General features: G+C 35.9%; 3 protein-coding genes across 4 annotated transcripts in view; 1 reads left to right on the plus strand and 2 right to left on the minus strand.

Moving 5' to 3' along the window:
* Window positions 1-3,530: 3,530 nt before the first annotated feature.
* On the minus strand, window positions 3,531-9,322 carry LOC113500070 (DNA-directed RNA polymerase III subunit RPC3). Its single transcript, XM_026880740.1, has 11 exons — window positions 8,995-9,322; window positions 8,687-8,811; window positions 8,297-8,426; window positions 7,760-7,964; window positions 7,439-7,531; window positions 6,986-7,153; window positions 6,381-6,534; window positions 6,007-6,127; window positions 5,651-5,722; window positions 4,850-5,017; window positions 3,531-4,435 (listed from the first exon to the last, which is right to left on the minus strand). Exons 1-11 carry the CDS (start codon window positions 9,139-9,141, stop codon window positions 4,295-4,297), a joined length of 1,524 nt encoding a protein of 507 aa, XP_026736541.1. The 5' UTR covers window positions 9,142-9,322; the 3' UTR covers window positions 3,531-4,294.
* Window positions 9,323-9,772: 450 nt separating this feature from the next.
* Window positions 9,773-11,127, plus strand: LOC113500222 (MIT domain-containing protein 1-like). The gene is made up of 4 exons (XM_026880932.1): window positions 9,773-9,947; window positions 10,017-10,255; window positions 10,484-10,683; window positions 10,905-11,127. The coding sequence occupies exons 1-4, from the start codon at window positions 9,821-9,823 to the stop codon at window positions 11,065-11,067; spliced, it is 729 nt and encodes a 242-aa protein (XP_026736733.1). The 5' UTR covers window positions 9,773-9,820; the 3' UTR covers window positions 11,068-11,127.
* A 1,954-nt stretch (window positions 11,128-13,081) lies between these two features.
* The window catches only part of LOC113500365, a 43,833-nt gene continuing 38,866 nt past the window's right edge, over window positions 13,082-18,048 (minus strand). For both annotated transcript variants that reach the window (XM_026881137.1, XM_026881136.1), the window contains 6 exons: window positions 17,526-17,829; window positions 16,846-17,133; window positions 16,375-16,546; window positions 15,395-15,603; window positions 14,845-15,032; window positions 13,082-14,496 (listed from right to left, as the gene is read on the minus strand). In XM_026881137.1, coding sequence (XP_026736938.1) covers window positions 14,229-14,496; window positions 14,845-15,032; window positions 15,395-15,603; window positions 16,375-16,546; window positions 16,846-17,133; window positions 17,526-17,829 — 1,429 coding nt within the window. In that variant the 3' untranslated portion in view covers window positions 13,082-14,228. The remainder of the gene's footprint in view (window positions 14,497-14,844; window positions 15,033-15,394; window positions 15,604-16,374; window positions 16,547-16,845; window positions 17,134-17,525; window positions 17,830-18,048) is intronic.

An 18,048-nucleotide genomic window follows, 5' to 3' on the forward strand; every position in this document is an offset into this window, starting at 1 on the left:
AGTTTCCGAAATTTTTACTCTAGTACTGTTCATTTTGGTATTTTATCTTTTACAAGTGCATCGGAATAAATTGAACGGGTTTTATTAATATAAATGTTATTTCTTGATTTCAGATCAACGGCAAAAAAGTAAAGGCGGTTCAAGCAGTTGTTGTTCAGCGTCTTGCTGCATATTGTAATGGGTTCCTGTGCGAGGGGGACGCAGTTACACGAGCGGCGGCGCGCGCGAGTGAGACAGCCGACAATGCCGGGATACGGACTCCTATGTGTTCAGTGTAGAAGCCACGATACCACGTCGCCAGAACATTCCTTGTGATGTTTTTAAATGAAGTTACTAAAATTAAAAAGTTTGCGTAGCTCACTGATATCTTTTATTGTCAATTTTCGTAGTATTAATTTATTAATGAGTAATGCACAATCGTACGAGACTATAAAAGATGTAAATACGCACATCGATGGAGGCTTCGTTTGAAAATGTCGCAAGTGTACAAATCACCGCTGTTACGTTTCTACAACATTATGGATAGCTTATAAAACGATACTGTATATCTCACCGCGTAACTTATAGCTCGTTTTATAGACATCATGCTGCCCAAATACGTTTAACTAGTAGATATATGGGATAAGGTTCGTCGGTATAAGTAAGCCTATGATTTTATAGTTCCTGGACGTAATAGGTATTTGGCTTCACATCGTATTTTACTTTCCCCCGGCTATCTACGTTACTTTACAAATGTTAGTATTATTATTTAGGCCATCATATATAAATTTATATTACATTATGGAGATATTTATCTAAAAATGACAAATTATTTAGTGAAACAAACGAAGTGTGTAAATTACCCTGTTTTGCATTGTAAATAGTATAATTGTATTAGGAGGAGTTTTCGATTACTTTTGTGATAAGTTCTTGCAATATATTTGGATTTATTTTTATGTTTTATTCTAAATTATGAAGTTTACTGCGCTAGATGTAGCTGTAACGAAGCGTAGTACCTCAAGTGTCCGCGCGGCGCTGCGCGCTGTAAGGGCAGGTGTACATGCGACACGACACGGCGACTGGTTCTCTCGATGGGAAATTTTAGTAATAAAGCACTAGAGTAAATTTGTTTGGTTTGTGTCTCGCTTACGAGGTCGGTACATGGCTACAATACTTAGAGAAGCACGTTATGTCTCCGCCAGGCTATACTCTTACCTTACCGTTACCACTCCGTCTGATTACTTTTGTAAATATCGATTAGAGCTTTTTATATTTACTTTACATCACAATACTATCCACTTTTACTTACTCCTTTATTTTGGCCTCTTCTGTATCTAGATATAAAAATACTTCTTTATCGTAAATTGGCTTAAGGATTGAGTTGTCATAAAATATTGTTCGGCGTAGCCCTAATTCTTGTTGTAAGCTTAAAAATATTTTTGATTAATAAAAACTTGTTCGTTTGGACTTACCATCCCGTTATAAAATGCGAAATGTTTTGTGATAGTACAAATAAAATTATTTACACGTTCAGACATACATTTAAAGGGAATAAAGTACTCAGTGATAACATGACTTGAACAGTATTAGATAGAAACTGGAATACATTGACAACTGTATGTGGGTGTACATGTTGCTCCATTTGTTCCGAGCCGATAAGAGTGCGAACATGACTGACTGAAGCGGTTCTTGCCAATCGAACTTGTGACCACCGGCCGGGCCGAGCTGACTCGACGAATGAATGTAGCAATATGTGTTGTGTTGTGTTCTCATAAACATTCAATGCCAGTATGAATGATTTAATTTTGGTTGCTGTTTAGTTATTGTATGTATGTATTTTGTTAAGTTGTATAAAATACCTAGTTTATAAATAAAATAAATACAATTTTAATTTGCATGTTTTATTTTATTTCGCTTGTACCTCACCTTTGTATATAGATGTAGATGATTTATTTATTTGCCAACAAATCTTGTTGTTACTCATGATTTGCTAGTGCTAGTGCCAGCTTTGTAGCCGTATTAAGAATGTCCACAGTTTCATTTCAGTTTCCATTTAGTTGCAAATAAATTGTAAGTTACACTCACTATTTGATATGATAATGACAAATGAAAATAACTGCTTTTGTAAACATCTCAAGTATGTATAGTCGGATAAAGTAGGTCGATTCGTTCGCGTTAAGGTGATATCTTAGGCCAGATAGATCGATGTCTTCATTGTATTTTTAATATTTCCATAGAATAGTTCATAAAATAATCTGACTACAAAATAATGGGTGTTTTTATAGCCCAGCTTCGATGTCGCTCGTGAACTTTTATCATTTGCAATAACATCTAATATGGCTTGTTAATTTATAGAATATGAAGTAAAATTAAATGCGCACAAATTTTAATCTTATACCACAATCTATTATTGTTTTATTTATTTATTGTATTGAGATGGTTGGAAAATGAATTGAATGGCTTCCTTGAGTTAGAAACGAATAGATTTTGCTATACCACTGTTAATGAATGTTAAAGCATAGTGTACAAAAATCGAGTTTCCGTAGTTATTGCATTCTTCTATTATAAAACAACTGTTTTAATTTATAACGAGACATCAAGCTGTGGCGAGCGACGTGTAAATATTCGACAACTTTTAATTTAGACGAATCTAGTGTAAAACTCATTAGCTTGAGAATCTTAAAATAACGTGGTGTGTGTTGACAAAGACTCTTTATGGACTATGGACGGACAATATTTTACTTTTGTCATTGTGAAAACGCAACGAAAGCATGGATGAAAGTTGAGACCCCTTTTTAAAATAAAAATGTAGTCTTTACATACTAAATAACAAGAGGATGTGTGTTCTAGGTTTAGAAACATCAATGATAAATCCAAAGCTCTGTATTGTAGCTTAGTAATAATCTTTGTCTGTACACATCGGCGTCAATAAGAATTAAATAATAAAATATTAGATGTCACTGTATAACAGGTGTTTAACTACGTACGTACATAATCTATATACTTGTTAATATTAATTAATAATTATAACAATGTTGATTAATTGTCATTTCGTTCTGGAATGTTCTTTGGTTTAGTTCACCGAGATATGTCATTGTTGGTAAATTTTGTGCAATATTTGTTGTTATAATGATGTATACCTACTTAAAAACACTTTTAATGTCTCTCTCTTTGTTAAATTGATTAATTTGGACTATTATCTTATGTCATTAGAATTTCTTGTTTTTTTCTTTCTTTTTATAATTATCTTAAGTATTGTGTCAACTTGTTAATTACATTATATTGTTTAACATAACCACTCATCGTGCGAGCTTTTAACGTATATCTCGGTGGACTTACCTGTTTTAGACAAATACAGTTTTCATTGTACACCAATGGATCTGATGGTAGTGTGAATTTGCTTCAAATTATATCGCCATATGATTGTGTTGTGTGACGGCTGCTCGGTAAGGCCCGATAATAATATGTTTTATAATAAAGGATCGACAGTATAGGTTGTACATTGTTTGAACAACTATTGAGTTTCAATGGGGTCAAATAAAATTTTAAGAACGTATTAAAAGAATTTTATTCGTTTTCCTTAACCTAGTTCTTTTACAACTTTAATTTATAATTTATATTCGTTTATCACTTCTATATATGTAGTGGTATTCAATTCAGGTAATTGAAATATCGCAAAACAAACGGAAACAAACAGGCTATTAACATATTATCTGTTAAAAAAAAACATTATTTTTAAATTATTTCTAATACACTTTTCATTAATTACTATTAGAAAAATTGTGGCGTATTCCAAATTTGTTACATCGTTTTGCCATTAAATATCGATAACAACTTATTTTCCTGCTATATCGATCATTGCTGCGTTATTTTAACTCCTTATTGTACATTCAGCAACAGAAGTCGGTAAATACAGTCAGATTTTCAAAATAACAGTAAAAATCTTATTCAATGAGTTGATAAATACTGGTTCTATCCACAAGCATATTGTGTGACAAGTGATGTTGACGATGAATTGATGTTGATAAGATAACAATAATTTATACGAAACTTGGCACACAGATAGTTTATAACCTGGATTACCATACATAGTTTGTATACAGATTTCTTGTTTAGTGATATTTTTCGATGTGCAGCGGGCAAAATGTAGTGAACTAATTTCAAAAAATTAAATGTTTCTATTCTATGATACAAATATAACATTGTAGTTAGCAATTTAGCATGTTAAGTATTCAAACACGATTACCAAACCGACTTCCGTTGCTAAGGCTATCTTCATAAGTTCATACGTACAAGTCCTACATACAGGGTGTTGTTATTTCTCCGGGTACATAAAGTACCACTTGAAGAGGAACAGGTTCCGGTCCAGTTCCAGCTCGGCGGTGCTCAGCTGCTTTAGCTGCTTCTCCACATCCTGGAGGACTGCCAGCTCTGGAGGAGTCAGGGTTTCTTCCACCTATGATAATGATGATAACAATTAGGAACAATCAAAATATGTCGTTAGAAAGCGAATGGATCTTACTATAAGCTATTGACTGCAGGGATACCCAAGTGAGACAGGTCACCACGCCAAATATACTGAGCGCGATGTATCACGGGTTCGATCCCCGCGTGGGACTATCATTAGTGTGTTCCAGGTATACTTTTTCTGAGGCTGGGTGTCTTTGAGCCTGTGACTTGAATGCTTTTAAAACTATCCCGCGAGACAAATATGGACACGTGTAAAATTTTTAAATTTCGTTATTAATGTTATTATACAGCAAGATAAGTCATTTTATAAGTTTTGCATATATTGTATATAGAGTTCGGAATCCTGTGCCCAAAAAAGGATTCCGCTGGGCCCCCTCCCCGCACATATCGCACAACATACATCGTCTATGTTCCGCTGCGGCTCGCCGCGCAGCCTCATGCCGTGCACGATGGTGCGCACGCGGCGCAGCTTGTCCCGGAGCCGCGCATGCGCAGTGCGGGTGCTGCGCGCGCGCCGCAACACGTTGTGCAGCGACCGGTAGCACAGCTCCTGCGCCGCCTGCGACACCTGCCGCAAGACAACTGTAGCTGATACACTATCGTAATAGTCGTGGCAAGGTGTTTGTCGTTAAAGTCCTGCGAAACCGTGCTTATTATGATGGTCTAATATATATTTTTCATCCCCTTAAATGTTAAAGTTAGTCCAACCCTATTTTTTTTTATGCTACCGCATATAAATTCGCATATCACTAAATTTGTGAATTTATTTGAAACACAGAACATTTTGACGTAAAGCACACTATACTATAAATTAATGCGAATGTTTGTGAGTCCCTGTGCTTGTTTTTTACCTCAGTAGGCTCAAACGGCTGCACCAATTTCGATAAAATGTGGTACCGAGTTAGCTGAAACAGTCCGGCTACTATTATCTGACTACGTTAATATGTTCTTCCAGTTATAGTCTACATTCACCTGGGCAAAGACGCAAACAAATCAAGAACAAAAATGTGCCTCAAAATAAAAATGTTATGGTATAGTTTTCAAAAATCCCAAAGTACCTGGCAATTGCAATAAACACGGGTTCCAAAATAAAATAAATCAATTTACCGAAGTTCGAACCCTAATAGTGGACTAAAAACTTAAGAAACGGTAATTTAACAAAAATCGTTCTAATATATGCTAAAGAAAACAGTGTACTTACGTCGTGTAATTTTATGTGGTATAGGTAAACTGCTTTCGCGAGTCCACCAGACGATGCCGCCTTACGCATTGGCTGTGCATAAATTGGGAAGATTAATTAAATTTTCTAATAGCACACATTATCATGACAGTTTTCAATAGAACAAAGTGGCAATTTAAAGACCTCTTTTTAGAACATCGGTTTACTCACGCGTATTGATCAGAATTGTCGGACTATGGCGAGTCAAACTCGCGCCGTCACCGAGTTAGCTCATGATTAAGGACTTCGGTTGGGTCCGAAACTAGTCGGGAAATCCCGATAAATACGCGTGAGTAAACTATTGAAGTCTCTGAAGAATAAATAAATAGTCATGTTACCTGCACACTAATAAAGTGTTCTTCTAGCAGTTTGTATGTCAACTGTTTGCACTCCTTGTTCACTAACATAGCGTTCTTCTGTATGTCATCCTCTTCTATGTACTTTCTGGCGCGGATCAACCTGTACCAAGAATATACTGAGATAAATACATAGCATTTATATAAAGGGAATAAAAATATTTCCATATTAAGAGGTAAAATTGCAAAAAAAGAGACGATCTAAGTAAAAATATGAAAACCCATCCACTGGTAGCAAGTGTTCATAGATTAAATAAGATAGACAATCGCTAGTTTTCATTATTAATTGGTTTATCCTGTAAACCACCCCTCAATCTCCCCTCCCCCCCCCCTCTTTAATCTGTATGTGTGTGTACCTAAATATCCTGGCCGCCTTGGAACCGAGTCTCTCGGTGACGGTGTGGTCGAGCGCGGCCAACACGAGCTCCCGCGCGGCCAGCCCGGCGCGGACACACAGCTGCCCGCCGCCAGAGTCACCCACGCGACGGACGAAACCACCGCCGTTCTCCTCTGACACACGCAAGTATAAACTGAGTCATTTTACGTGAACGGAGTGATAATTAGAAAGGAAGAAAGAAAATTCGCCTCTATAATGCATATCGCATGTAGGACACAATATGGACAAGCAAATATACATTCAAACAAAAGTACATGTTAAATAAATCAGAACTTGGCCTGGGCTCATTTATCAGCTATTCACTTAGCAGTTAAGGATAGGAGGGATAACTTTGAACTAGTAGCTACATATTTCTTTTCCTATTTTCCTGTAATCTTGTAAAGTGAGTCAAGAAAGAAAAAATAGGGAAAGTATGAAATGAGAAGAAGAAGATGAAATGGCCTCAATTTAAAAGTTAAAAAGAACACAAACGGGAGGCCTTATGTATTCTTCCAACAAAAATTTACCCCTCAACAAAACCTTTACTTGGTCAACTTGTGTCACATAACTGTCAACTTTACCCACCGAGCACCTTGAGATACTGGTCCACGTACTGGTGCAGCAGCGGCCTCTCCGCGGCGAGCCCCCGACAGCGCTCGCGCAGCTCGAGCGCGCACAGCGGGCTGGACTCCGCCGCCCACGCCGGGGACTTCAGGTACATCTGCTCCAGCAGGAACCGCATCAGCTCGCCCGCTGGGGAACGTACACAGCGTTAATATTGTAAGGTACTTGAAGATCGGAAATTTAGGAACAAATAGGAATCGGTTACAGGACCAATGTTCTTACTCCCAAAGTGCAGACGCAAGTTTTCTATTCTATCAAAACTTATGACACGGGGGTAATTCTGGACTCTCTTTTGTACCCCTCCAAAAGGTGTGTTATATTATAACTTGAACATTTTGTTACTTAGTTTAATTAAATGTATGTATAAAATTTGGTGTGTATAAAACTGCTTGAGACATACTGTACATTACTGACCATTTTCGTCAATCCGTCGTGTGATAGCTTTTATCATGATCTCATCTCGGAAGTCCAGATGAAATCTGTCATAGTTCACTCTCCAGTATATATCTGTAATATTAAAAAGAAATGTGATAGGGTATCTACGTGTTCAGATACAATGAAAATACCACAAACACCCAGACCCGAGACAATGTAGAAATGTGAATTTTTACAATGACCCGACCGGGGATCGAACCCGGGACCTCAGAGCTAGCGACATTTTGAAACCGGTACGCCACTCGACCACGGAAGTCGTCGACTCATTAAATAAAATATATTCTTTAAGCTTCCCCTTACTGTCTTTAAGTTCACTTGTGTCTCCGCTACTCATGGCCTGTATGAGCGGCCTGATCTCGATGTCCGGTACTATAGTAGCTACGGGCACCAGTGTTGGGACCTCGCTGCCTTCCTTCAGCTCGGCTACCGGCGCTTGCTGGATGTAGCCGGCTGTCACCAGGCTTATGAACATTTCTTTCAGCTTCAAGATGGTTATGTTTTTCTCCTTAAAAAAAAGTTAAGGGACAGTAGGTTATTAATTTTATGCTGGTAAAGGTTTTGTAGGGTTTGTCAACCATAGGGTAAAATAAAATAACTAAGTATCTCACTAACCAGACAAAAAATAGCTGCAGCTGTCAGCCTTTTTGCATGGAACTGTCGCGAGTCAGACACCCACTTACTGGATTCATGTTGTGTGGATATTTCATAAAATATCATTTATTTTATTGAATATTATTATATTTTATTCTGGTCAAAAAGCTCTTAGTTCCTCTAAATAGTTATTTTAACTCCACAAACCAAATAATAAAATCACTTCTGATGATAATATTCACTCACCTTATCATCCTTATACTTTGTAGCTATAGTAACAAGTAGCACTGAGGCACTGCAGGTGGCCTGCTGCAGCAACTCCTCAACCAGAAGCTCTGCCTCACTGCCATACTTACTCTTCATTTGCAGTAAATACCTGTGTAGACCAGAATGACAATCTCCATATTAAAAACTTGTAAAGCATTACAATGTTTATTCTATGATATTGTTTTTGACACATCATGTTCAGAGTTCAGTTTAGGAATGAACAGCTATAATATTCAAAGTCAGTAGACGGAACTCAAATCAGATAACTGAGTTGATGGACTGACAGATTATTGAGTTATGTCTGCAATACAGTATACTAAACGCATATTTATCTTATGTGTAAGGTTGAAAATAAAATAAGGTCTTTACCTAGGGTATCTTATGAGTAGCAACACATTATCAGGAATCAGTTTATAATCAGCTATCAGTTCATTGGCTGACGGTTCAAAGGTAGCCAGGTCAAACTTGAGGAGGGTACGGAGACTGTCAATTACCTGAGAAATAAATACATAATAGTAATTCACAGCTTATTTTATTTGAATTGTAATACAAATTGTTAGCTAGAACTCCAAGATAAACAACTGTACATTATTCATTCTTTAAAAAATTAAAGGATTTTGCACAACAACATAACCTATTTGGTGTCAAAACAATGCTTATTTCTTCGGCTTACTTACCAGAGAGCGGGCGAGGCCGGTGGTCTTCACGATCATCCCGATAGGCTTGCTGCCATACGTAAACAAGTCGCTGCCGACTTGTTGTACTATGTCACCAAAGTACCGCTGCAGAATCGCCGACACCACTCGACCCAGCTGATGCGACATTTTGCTCTAATTTACGTCTTTCCGTGCAATGTGTGTACTTTCTTACTACATCGGAATATGCAAGGCATTGATTAATAAATTGCATTTATTATTTCCAAGTTGTAGAGGTTAGTCGCATGTTATTATAATTTCCAAAATATTTTTACAGTTCTCGTCGTTCTCGACATTCTGTTTTGCTTGATTTGACAGTAGTTTATTTAAAAAAGTTAACATTGAAATCATGTCTCGTTTTTCAAGAAGACTAAAGTTCCGGATGATTTCTGCAAAATAAAATGGTTTTTTTTTATTATGATGGATAAAGTTTTAATTAACTTGAATTGAATCGTTAATTCACTTGATAACAAAATATAGAATACTTTTATGCCATGTACATCTTAAGACCGTAAATCGAAACGCAAATCACATTTATAAAGCTAGCAACAGATATAGTAATAAGTTTCCAGTTTTCATAAAAAAACAAATATAAATATAAATGTGTGTTATTACTAATTTTAATGTTTCGACCCGTTTTTATCAGAATTTTATTTATTAACTGAGTTCTTCTACAAGCTCTACATAAAATATAAAAAAATATCTAATGCTATCATATAAACAAGTTTTGATGTTTGTTATAAAGTCAAATGGGAAAGTACTTAATGTTGTAGTTGTTTGTAGTTTTATTTTACAATATTTTATAAAAATGAATATTGAAAGCGCGGCAGTAAATATCTTAAAGCGTGGAGTAGAGTTAGACACAAAGAAAAGGTATACTGAAGCGCTCGTTTGTTATCAAGAAGGGTTACAAATATTAGTTGACAAAATAAAAGGTAAGCAAAGTCATTACCATTGTTTACTATCTGTTATATCTTTTTTAAGTGATATTCTATGTCAATCAGGTGAAGTAGATGATTCAAACAAGAGTTATCTTAGGAAAAAAGTGGAGGAGTATATGAATAGGGCTGAGGCGATAAAGAAACTCGTATTGCAACAGAAAGAAGCTGGCCAGTTTCATGAACAAGTGCACATAGAGAACAATTCTACGGGACACGGTTATAAGACTTTATTCGGAAGATTTTTAGACGACGATGTACAATATGTTTCTGTTGAGGACCCTTATATTAGAAGTTTTCACCAGGTTAGTACTAAAAAGAACTTTTCATGTACTTTCTTTTTAAAAATGCTATCTATATGTTTTCTCTAGTCTCACCAGGATTCCGAAAGCAATATTCACAATATATTATGTGTACCATACCAGGGAGATTTGGATGTCTGTGGGGAAGATGTTTGCTTAGCAGTATAGGTGAAAGCTGAAAAAAGTTTGAATTTCACAGTCTTTTCATTATTATTGTCTCTTCATTTCTAGTGTCAGAACTTCCTGAGGCTATGTGAGCTTCTTGTCCGTTCTTGTACAAACCTGCAATTAATTGAACTAATCACATCAAAAGATGGCAGATCAGAAGGAGACCAGCGAGAGTGGTTCAGCAACTTAAGTACAGACTTAGCTAAATACAGGGTGAAACTTGTTGTTAAATACTCAGAGACTTTACATGACCGCCAGATTACGTAAGTAATACAAATGTTGGAACTTCTAATTCTATTTTTAATAATGTGTAAATTGTTCTAGTGTTAATTAAAATATTACACTCACTTATTTAATACCTGATATGACTAAGAGTCACGTAATTTTAAACTATTCTTATATATATATTAAATTTAAATAGCCTAAGTATATGTATTTTTTGTTTTTAAAATGTCAAGTAATTTCAGTTTGTTTAATATTACAGATTAGGTTCTGGCTGGATAATCAAAATTGGACGAGGTCTAGATTTCTACAAAGCTCCAGAAAATAAATTCTGTCTAGGTGTATATGATTTAGATTTAAGGCCTTGCCATGAGACTACAGTGGATATAGTTCACTCTAAAAATGTGAAGCAGTCTTACGGATGAAATCTGTAATGCTTAGATTAAGACAAAAATTATTAAATCAAAAACTGTTTGGACATGAAATATGTTTTTTATTTTGTATTTAAATGTTTAGTCCTAAAAATCATGCGTAAATGAATAGTAAGAAACTCGTCAAACAGTTACCTAAGGTTTACTCTTTTTTAGAATATTTTTAAAAAGCTCTAATTTAATTCTCAGCATTTTATTATTGGCTATTGTTACATATTTTCGAAATAAAATAATAACGATATTTTTATTTTGGCATCCTGCACCATTCATTTTTACTAACTTAGGTATATCTTATTTGTAAAGCACATTGCTACAACTCCCCATAACATTTAAGATATTTAAAGACTTTTTATTCAAAATCTAACGCAATGTCACTGCCATTCTTTTTCTGTTTGACACATCTGAGTAACAAAGTCAGAAAGAAGAAATCTGCAATCTCCATCTTCACCCGTAATTTAAAAACTTCCCATTTGTTCCCAATAATCAAGGACTGTTTGGAAGTTACTCAACAAAAAATACATTAAAAATAATAATTAAGCCTTCATATTTGAACAAGATTTGAAGTCATGAGCATCGTAAGCGTAATGATTAATATCTACTTTTTCTTATACAATAATACTTAGGTTTACGTATATTAAGATTTAACATACTTATGTATTATCACCTTTGATAATACATAAGTATGTTAAATCTTATTTATTGGCAATAACTGCGATACTAACGTGGTCAGTTCTTATAAGATGCGTTGTTTTAACAAAACGTTAGCAAAACACTTTCATTGTATGGAATATATAATTCTATTATAGTTATGATTATTTGTATGCCCATGTTTGGTATACCCTAATAAGCTATCCTTCCTACCTTGTAGATTAATAAGTGGCTGTTGGGGTTGTTGCTGGTGACATCTGTTATAACAGTGCTTCTTTTGAGATCTCTTGAATTGCGAGAGGTGAGTATCTCATTATATTTTACAATAGATGGGGGTAATTGCGTCGATGAATGGCCAGACACACAGGACCATCATTAGGCATTGATTAACCTTAAAATAGATCCTTTAACTTACACCTTTTTTCATTTTTTATGAGTACTTCATAAAAGTCGCTGTTCAGCTATACTCGTGACTCGTGAAGCAGTCAGCGCCTGACTAATAATGCATAGCAAATTCGACTTTATGAGATTTCGAGATTATTTGGATGATAAGTTATAAGATACTTAGGAACCTGAACTACGCTAATGGTTACTTTTATATCTTTGTTTCGTACTAAAATAAGTTTATTTTACATGCCTAAAGGAGAAAAATGTTAATATACTGAGTCACACGACAACCAACTCAGTACAAGATCTGATTTGAGTATTTGGTCGTTGCAGGTGATAAGTTTAACGGCGATAACAGCGATCTTCTTGCTTATAGTAAATGTGTCTAGAACTCCACAAGGTTACAAACTATGGCACATCCGTCCTCCAAATGAACATCTTAAAGAAAAAATGGAAGCTACGAATACACGCAAAGCTTGAAAGTGATAAGTTGTTAGCTAGTTTTTATTTATTATTCTAATTTTGTAATTAGTAATTACAATTTATTAACTTATGATGATTGATAGTGAATGTTTAAAAATAGTGTCATTGATTTAATTCTTATAATAAATATTGCCTAATATTAGACTATATTATATTTATTTACTACTAGCTGACCCAGCAAACGTTGTTTTGCCGAATACTTTTTTTTCTAGTTGTATGTATTTTTAATGCCACATTATAAAAAAATAACAACAAACAATTTCGTCCAAATAATTAAATATTTTTTTTTTTAGTGTGAGCAACACTTAGGGCTATGAAAAATAGATGTTGTTCTATTCTCAGACCTACCCAATATGTATACAAAATTTTATAAAAATCGCTTGAAACGTTTCGGAGGAGTACGGTAACTAACATCGTGACATCTATATTAGAAATGCTTCTAAGAAGAATGGAAAGTTCAAGGTACTTATAGACTAATAAAACACAAATAAAATCGATATATACTTTATTATAAACAGTTAACAGTGGCGCGCGCCGCATATCGTAATATCTTTACAGTACGTATACGTGTAAGTATTTCACTAATACTAGTTTACAATAAAGTTACTGGTGGTATCGACGGTGTAATACTATGAGTGTTGTCATGACAGAACTGGTGTGATACGAAATGGATCGATGTAATACATGACAATAAAAAAAACTAATTTCCTAGCTTTGTTAATCGGATAAAACAGTGAGTCATTGTTAAAAGTATTTTTGTTTGTTTTTTTAATGTAGAGTTAGGTCTGTCTCCTTAAATTTCCCGCTAAATGGTGTTGAAGTCAATGTTTGTAATTTAAAACTTACTGTTTTTAATCCACTTTTTATGTACAATAGGTTTCTTCAAAGTCGTTTTTAATGTTAGGCATTACAGTACTCATGATTTAAACTAACACTAAAAGGTAATATATTAAGTATACGAATGAGTAAGGACTAGTAAAAGTAATTTCACGATAGTATGGCCTCTGGACTAAACTATTCAAGATAAATACTAAAAATAAAAGTAGATAAGTACTGCGATATATACAAAGCTGTATGTACTTAGTGCTCAATTTCAACATTAGAATTTTATATACAGCAACACTTTTACACCAAGTGGAATGTATGGCAATCTTAATTTACAAAACCATAAAAAATATTGATAAACAAACGTTTATAATAACGCATAAAGGAATTAGCGCATGAGAATGTCATTTGTCGAATTGAATTTTAATCGAATCAGATTAGATGTTTTCAATCGATTTCTCGATTATTAGTCGATTAAGTAATTGAATCGATTATATCAGAAATTTCATTTAGGTACTTTTTAATATCAAGTAGATACTAAATACTTTAGTTATTCAGTCTCGCGAGCATTATTCGAGTTGAAAAGTAAACAAACACCTTCTCTTTAAAAGGTACGACACAGCTATAATGTCGAATAATTTCATTTCATAAAATTTTATTCATATTTTTTCGGTATCTAATACCACTATATGGACTATGTATTATCCATGACCAGTTCCTAGAAGACCCCTGAGTAATTGAATCCACAATTATTGTTTTCGTATAGCTGTCAACTGAGAATTCAAGTTACGTTGGTCTACCTGAAAATAGACTTAAACGTAGCTCTCTTGTTTAGCAGAGAACAACATAAGTGACTCCATCAGATGAGGCCTGACCATTTCATCAAGATCCTTCTGGTTGTCAAATGCCGTGGGGTTGTGTTTGTATATGGTGCGCAATGCCTTGAGGCAGTGGATGAGGGTCTGGTCGGGGTTGGTCTCCAGGTGCGGCCGGGTTCGCTGCAGCCTTACCAGCTTGGTAAGGAGCGGAACTCCCTCGAGCTGGACGATCTGATGCGCCACGTCCGGCATCACTGATAGCCTGTTGATATTAAATTTAATGTGGTTAGTGGAAGTAAAAAATTTGACATGTGCAGTTCTTTGAATTTGTTATGTATTATGATAATTGGTGCCTGTCCAAAACTGGGGTAAATCGTGCACCTCATATTGTGTCAGTTTTCTTAAGATGCCTAATGTGCAACAAGCACAGTTCATCCGTCTAGCTTTCACGGTTTCAGCGACATATATACAAATCAACAAGTAAGAAACTCCATTAAATTGGCCCGACCAGGGATTGAACCCGGGACTTCAGAGCTAGCGACACCTTGAAACCGGTGCGTACACCACTCGACCACTGAGGTCGTGGAAACTTGTCGAAGGTGTGACATACCGTGCGATGGCCTCAGCGGCGTGACAGTGCAGGCGGGCCTGCGCGCGGGCCTCGGCGGCGCGCGCGGCGGCGGCGGGCGGCGGCCGCGAGAAGCACACCAGCGCCGCGCTCACCGCCGCCAGCCGCGACAGCGACAGCAGGCTGCGCGGCGCGCGCGACAGCGACGCCAGGAGGGACGCCGTCTGCTCCTGTACAGGGGACGGGGGACATTGGTTACTGTTTCATTGTAAGTCTTGAGACTACAGATTATTTTAGGCCGATAATAAGAAATATGTTGAGCACAGCAATCAAATGGTTAAAACCTCTAATAAACCTCATACACTTCAGGTATTCTCTATATCGTGTCACTTCGTACATCTGTACCGAACATGAGAAATCGACTAAATGTAGAATCATTTAGACGATTTCTCGTGTTAACATATAAAATAAATAATGGTATGGCCAATTGAAAAAAAAAGTAACTACTTAATATAAACGATAAAATTTTAAAATAAGTACTACCTTAACTTTAATACTAAACACAAAAAACTAAATAAAAAAGTTATCTTACTTGTAAGAACACGGAGATGTTAGGTCCTCTGCGTTTGACAGCATCGAGCAGTCGTTCAACAGTCTTGTGCTTGGTGAACACTTCAACTATATCAGACTTGGGTGTGACGTCATCGTCCTTTCGCTCCAACTCCAGCTCCCGCACCAGGTTGACGAGACACGCTGTGCAGAGCAGCAGCAGCTGGCAACAGTCCGTGCGCGAGAGAATACCTGTAAATAATAAAAACTTTTAATTACCTCTAAGCGGAGAAAAGTATTGAAATGCACAATTGAATTAAATCAGGATTCTCCTTTTGACGTTAACTAATATCTTCCATTGAGTTAACGCTTAATAAAAGGTAACAAATTGTATTTAGAAAATTTTGAAGTTATTTAAGTTCTATAAAACCAATATGTACTATACTATTAGTGTTTACTCTTTACGTTTGGTTTAAAAGATTAGTGTAGTATAATAATTTAGTTTAAAAAATATTACGTGAATTATTTTAATATTTTTAAAGAGCCGCGAAGTATTGCTGCCAATCTTCAAGTCCTTAACAAAGTTCGTCTACTCGTCACTAGATGTCGCTATGAACATACTTTTGTAACTTTTTAAGCTTCAAGTTTTGCAACTACATTTCTGCGCCATTTATTTCTGAATTGAATTTCTGCTTCCATATATCTTTGGAGTCTTATACATAGGCGAAATAACAAACTGAACATCGCTTCTGAACTGACGTAAATAATGTAGCTATCTATTTGTTAAAGTTTCTTCAAAATCAGTTTAGTAGAGCAAACCAGAGAACACCTTACAACGTGATAAACTTATTTCTTTATGACATAATTAAGTACAGTGTACCTATCGTAAACGGCTGGACCGATATTTCTTTTTTCTTTCCATTAGGTGGTAACCTGAATGGCTTAGATTCACAAATCAGCCCTAGAAAACAAAATTAGCCGAATCATCCAGTATTAGTATAGATAAGTACTGAGTATACTGACCAGTAATATTGTCGACGATGGTCTGTAGGTAGACGTGTAGCTGCGTGAGGTCGTAGTGTCCGCGCAGCCAGGGCGCTGTGATCTGAGTAAGCACGGTGATGGCCTCGCGCATCTGAGGCTCGGGGTTCGAGCGGTCTGATAGTATGTCCGATATTATCTCTATGCCACCTCCCTAGAGGGAAAATTGACGTTTTAGTATAATTAGGTGATACATACTTTTTGTAAGGTCTGTCAGTCGTTAATAGAGACAAAATAAATTAATAAAATAATGCGAATCTTGGGTGAATCGGTAGAAATTATCATCACCTTTCTCAGACTCAAATTATCAGGACATCAAATCATATAATTGATTCAATAGGAAAGCTAATTATTTTCGACTATCACAGACAAGACTGAAGAGAAATTTGGCTGATAGCTTTACGATTCAAATATTATAAAAGTTGCTAAAATAAAAATAAAAAACTTCCATACCTCTTCAAACTGTTTCACCGCTTCACCAGTAACGCAGACTGTAGCTAGAGCTCTCAAAGACAGCGCTTTGATAGAACTCTTATTAGACTCAATGATCGCAGTCAACAGCGCTCTCGGTACCGCACAGTCAACGAACGGCAGCTCTGTGATGTTCTTCATGACTTTGAGGCACTTCTCATGAAGAGCGCTCTCCGTAGTGTCACTCAACATGGCTAGGTGCCCGATGGAGGTCAACGTGCTTTTGAGGATCACGTCTGATGGTGGCTCTTCTATTATGGATACCAGGGTCTGGGGATAAACAGATTGGTGAATGTTTTTGTTTGTTGAATGCTGCATGGGCTTAACGATATGGTTTTTTTTTTAACAGAATAAAAACATATCGCCTACTTGAAAAGAAAATGTCTGAGACGAACTTCATGAATGAATGACACAAGTAAAAAAAAACGAAATACAGACGAATTGAGATTGTGTTAAAAATGCAAGGAAACGTTCATTAAAAAGTAAAATGTTAACTATCGTGCGTACAACATAATATTTCTGATAAGCTCCAACTGAATGACTTTTATCACTAGCCTACATCATTCACACAAATAGAAGAGAGAGCTATCTAAAAATCTATTTTAAAAAGTTATTTACAAATGATATAGAAAAATAAAAACAAAAAACGTTATAACAATCACCTTCATCTGCTGAACAAGCACAGCCTTCGTGGTCTCCAAGAATATCTCAACCAACGTGTCTAAATGTTTCATCACCAGTTTCCACTCCGCGTTACTCTCATTCAACTCCACCTTTATATCTTCTCCTACTTCTATCAACTTCTGTAAGTACATCTGTAGGGACTTCTTTATCTTGTCCCACCTCTCTGGCGTCTCCCCCGGTGGTTTAGTGTTCAGAGTGATGCTGTGAGCCAACACAAACTCGTTGATGTTCGCCACAAGCAAACATATTTGCTCCTCACTCGATTGCCCAGACTCAATTTGCCTGCAAGAAAACGTGAAAGTATTTTACATAACTCATTGATTATGCTAATTGTTTAATTGTAGATATACTTGTTTCCGTCTAATTTGAATGTATGTGGAGTAATCGAATGGAAATTTATATTTATGATTGGTTTATTGTGAAAGTTTCTGTCGAGAATAAATCCTAAGATCTGATTACGTGTAAAATTTACGAGAAATATTTTGACACGTAATAAAATGC

This window comes from Trichoplusia ni, chromosome 13, assembly GCF_003590095.1.
Source record: "Trichoplusia ni isolate ovarian cell line Hi5 chromosome 13, tn1, whole genome shotgun sequence".
In the NCBI taxonomy this organism is placed as follows: Eukaryota; Metazoa; Arthropoda; class Insecta; order Lepidoptera; family Noctuidae; genus Trichoplusia; species Trichoplusia ni.

Coding starts and splice junctions, on each gene's coding strand:
- LOC113500070 (XM_026880740.1), bottom strand. CDS start 9,141: ATGTCGCATCAGCTGGGTCGAGTGGTGTCGGCGATTCTGCAGCGGTAC. Junction 8,427..8,686: donor CTACTCATAAGATACCCTAG/GTAAAGACCTTA, acceptor TGGTCTACACAG/GTATTTACTGCAAATGAAGA. Junction 4,436..4,849: donor CGCAGCGGAACATAGACGAT/GTATGTTGTGCG, acceptor TCATTATCATAG/GTGGAAGAAACCCTGACTCC.
- LOC113500222 (XM_026880932.1), top strand. CDS start 9,821: ATGAATATTGAAAGCGCGGCAGTAAATATCTTAAAGCGTGGAGTAGAG. Junction 10,256..10,483: donor ATATTAGAAGTTTTCACCAG/GTTAGTACTAAA, acceptor CTTCATTTCTAG/TGTCAGAACTTCCTGAGGCT. Junction 10,684..10,904: donor TTACATGACCGCCAGATTAC/GTAAGTAATACA, acceptor TTAATATTACAG/ATTAGGTTCTGGCTGGATAA.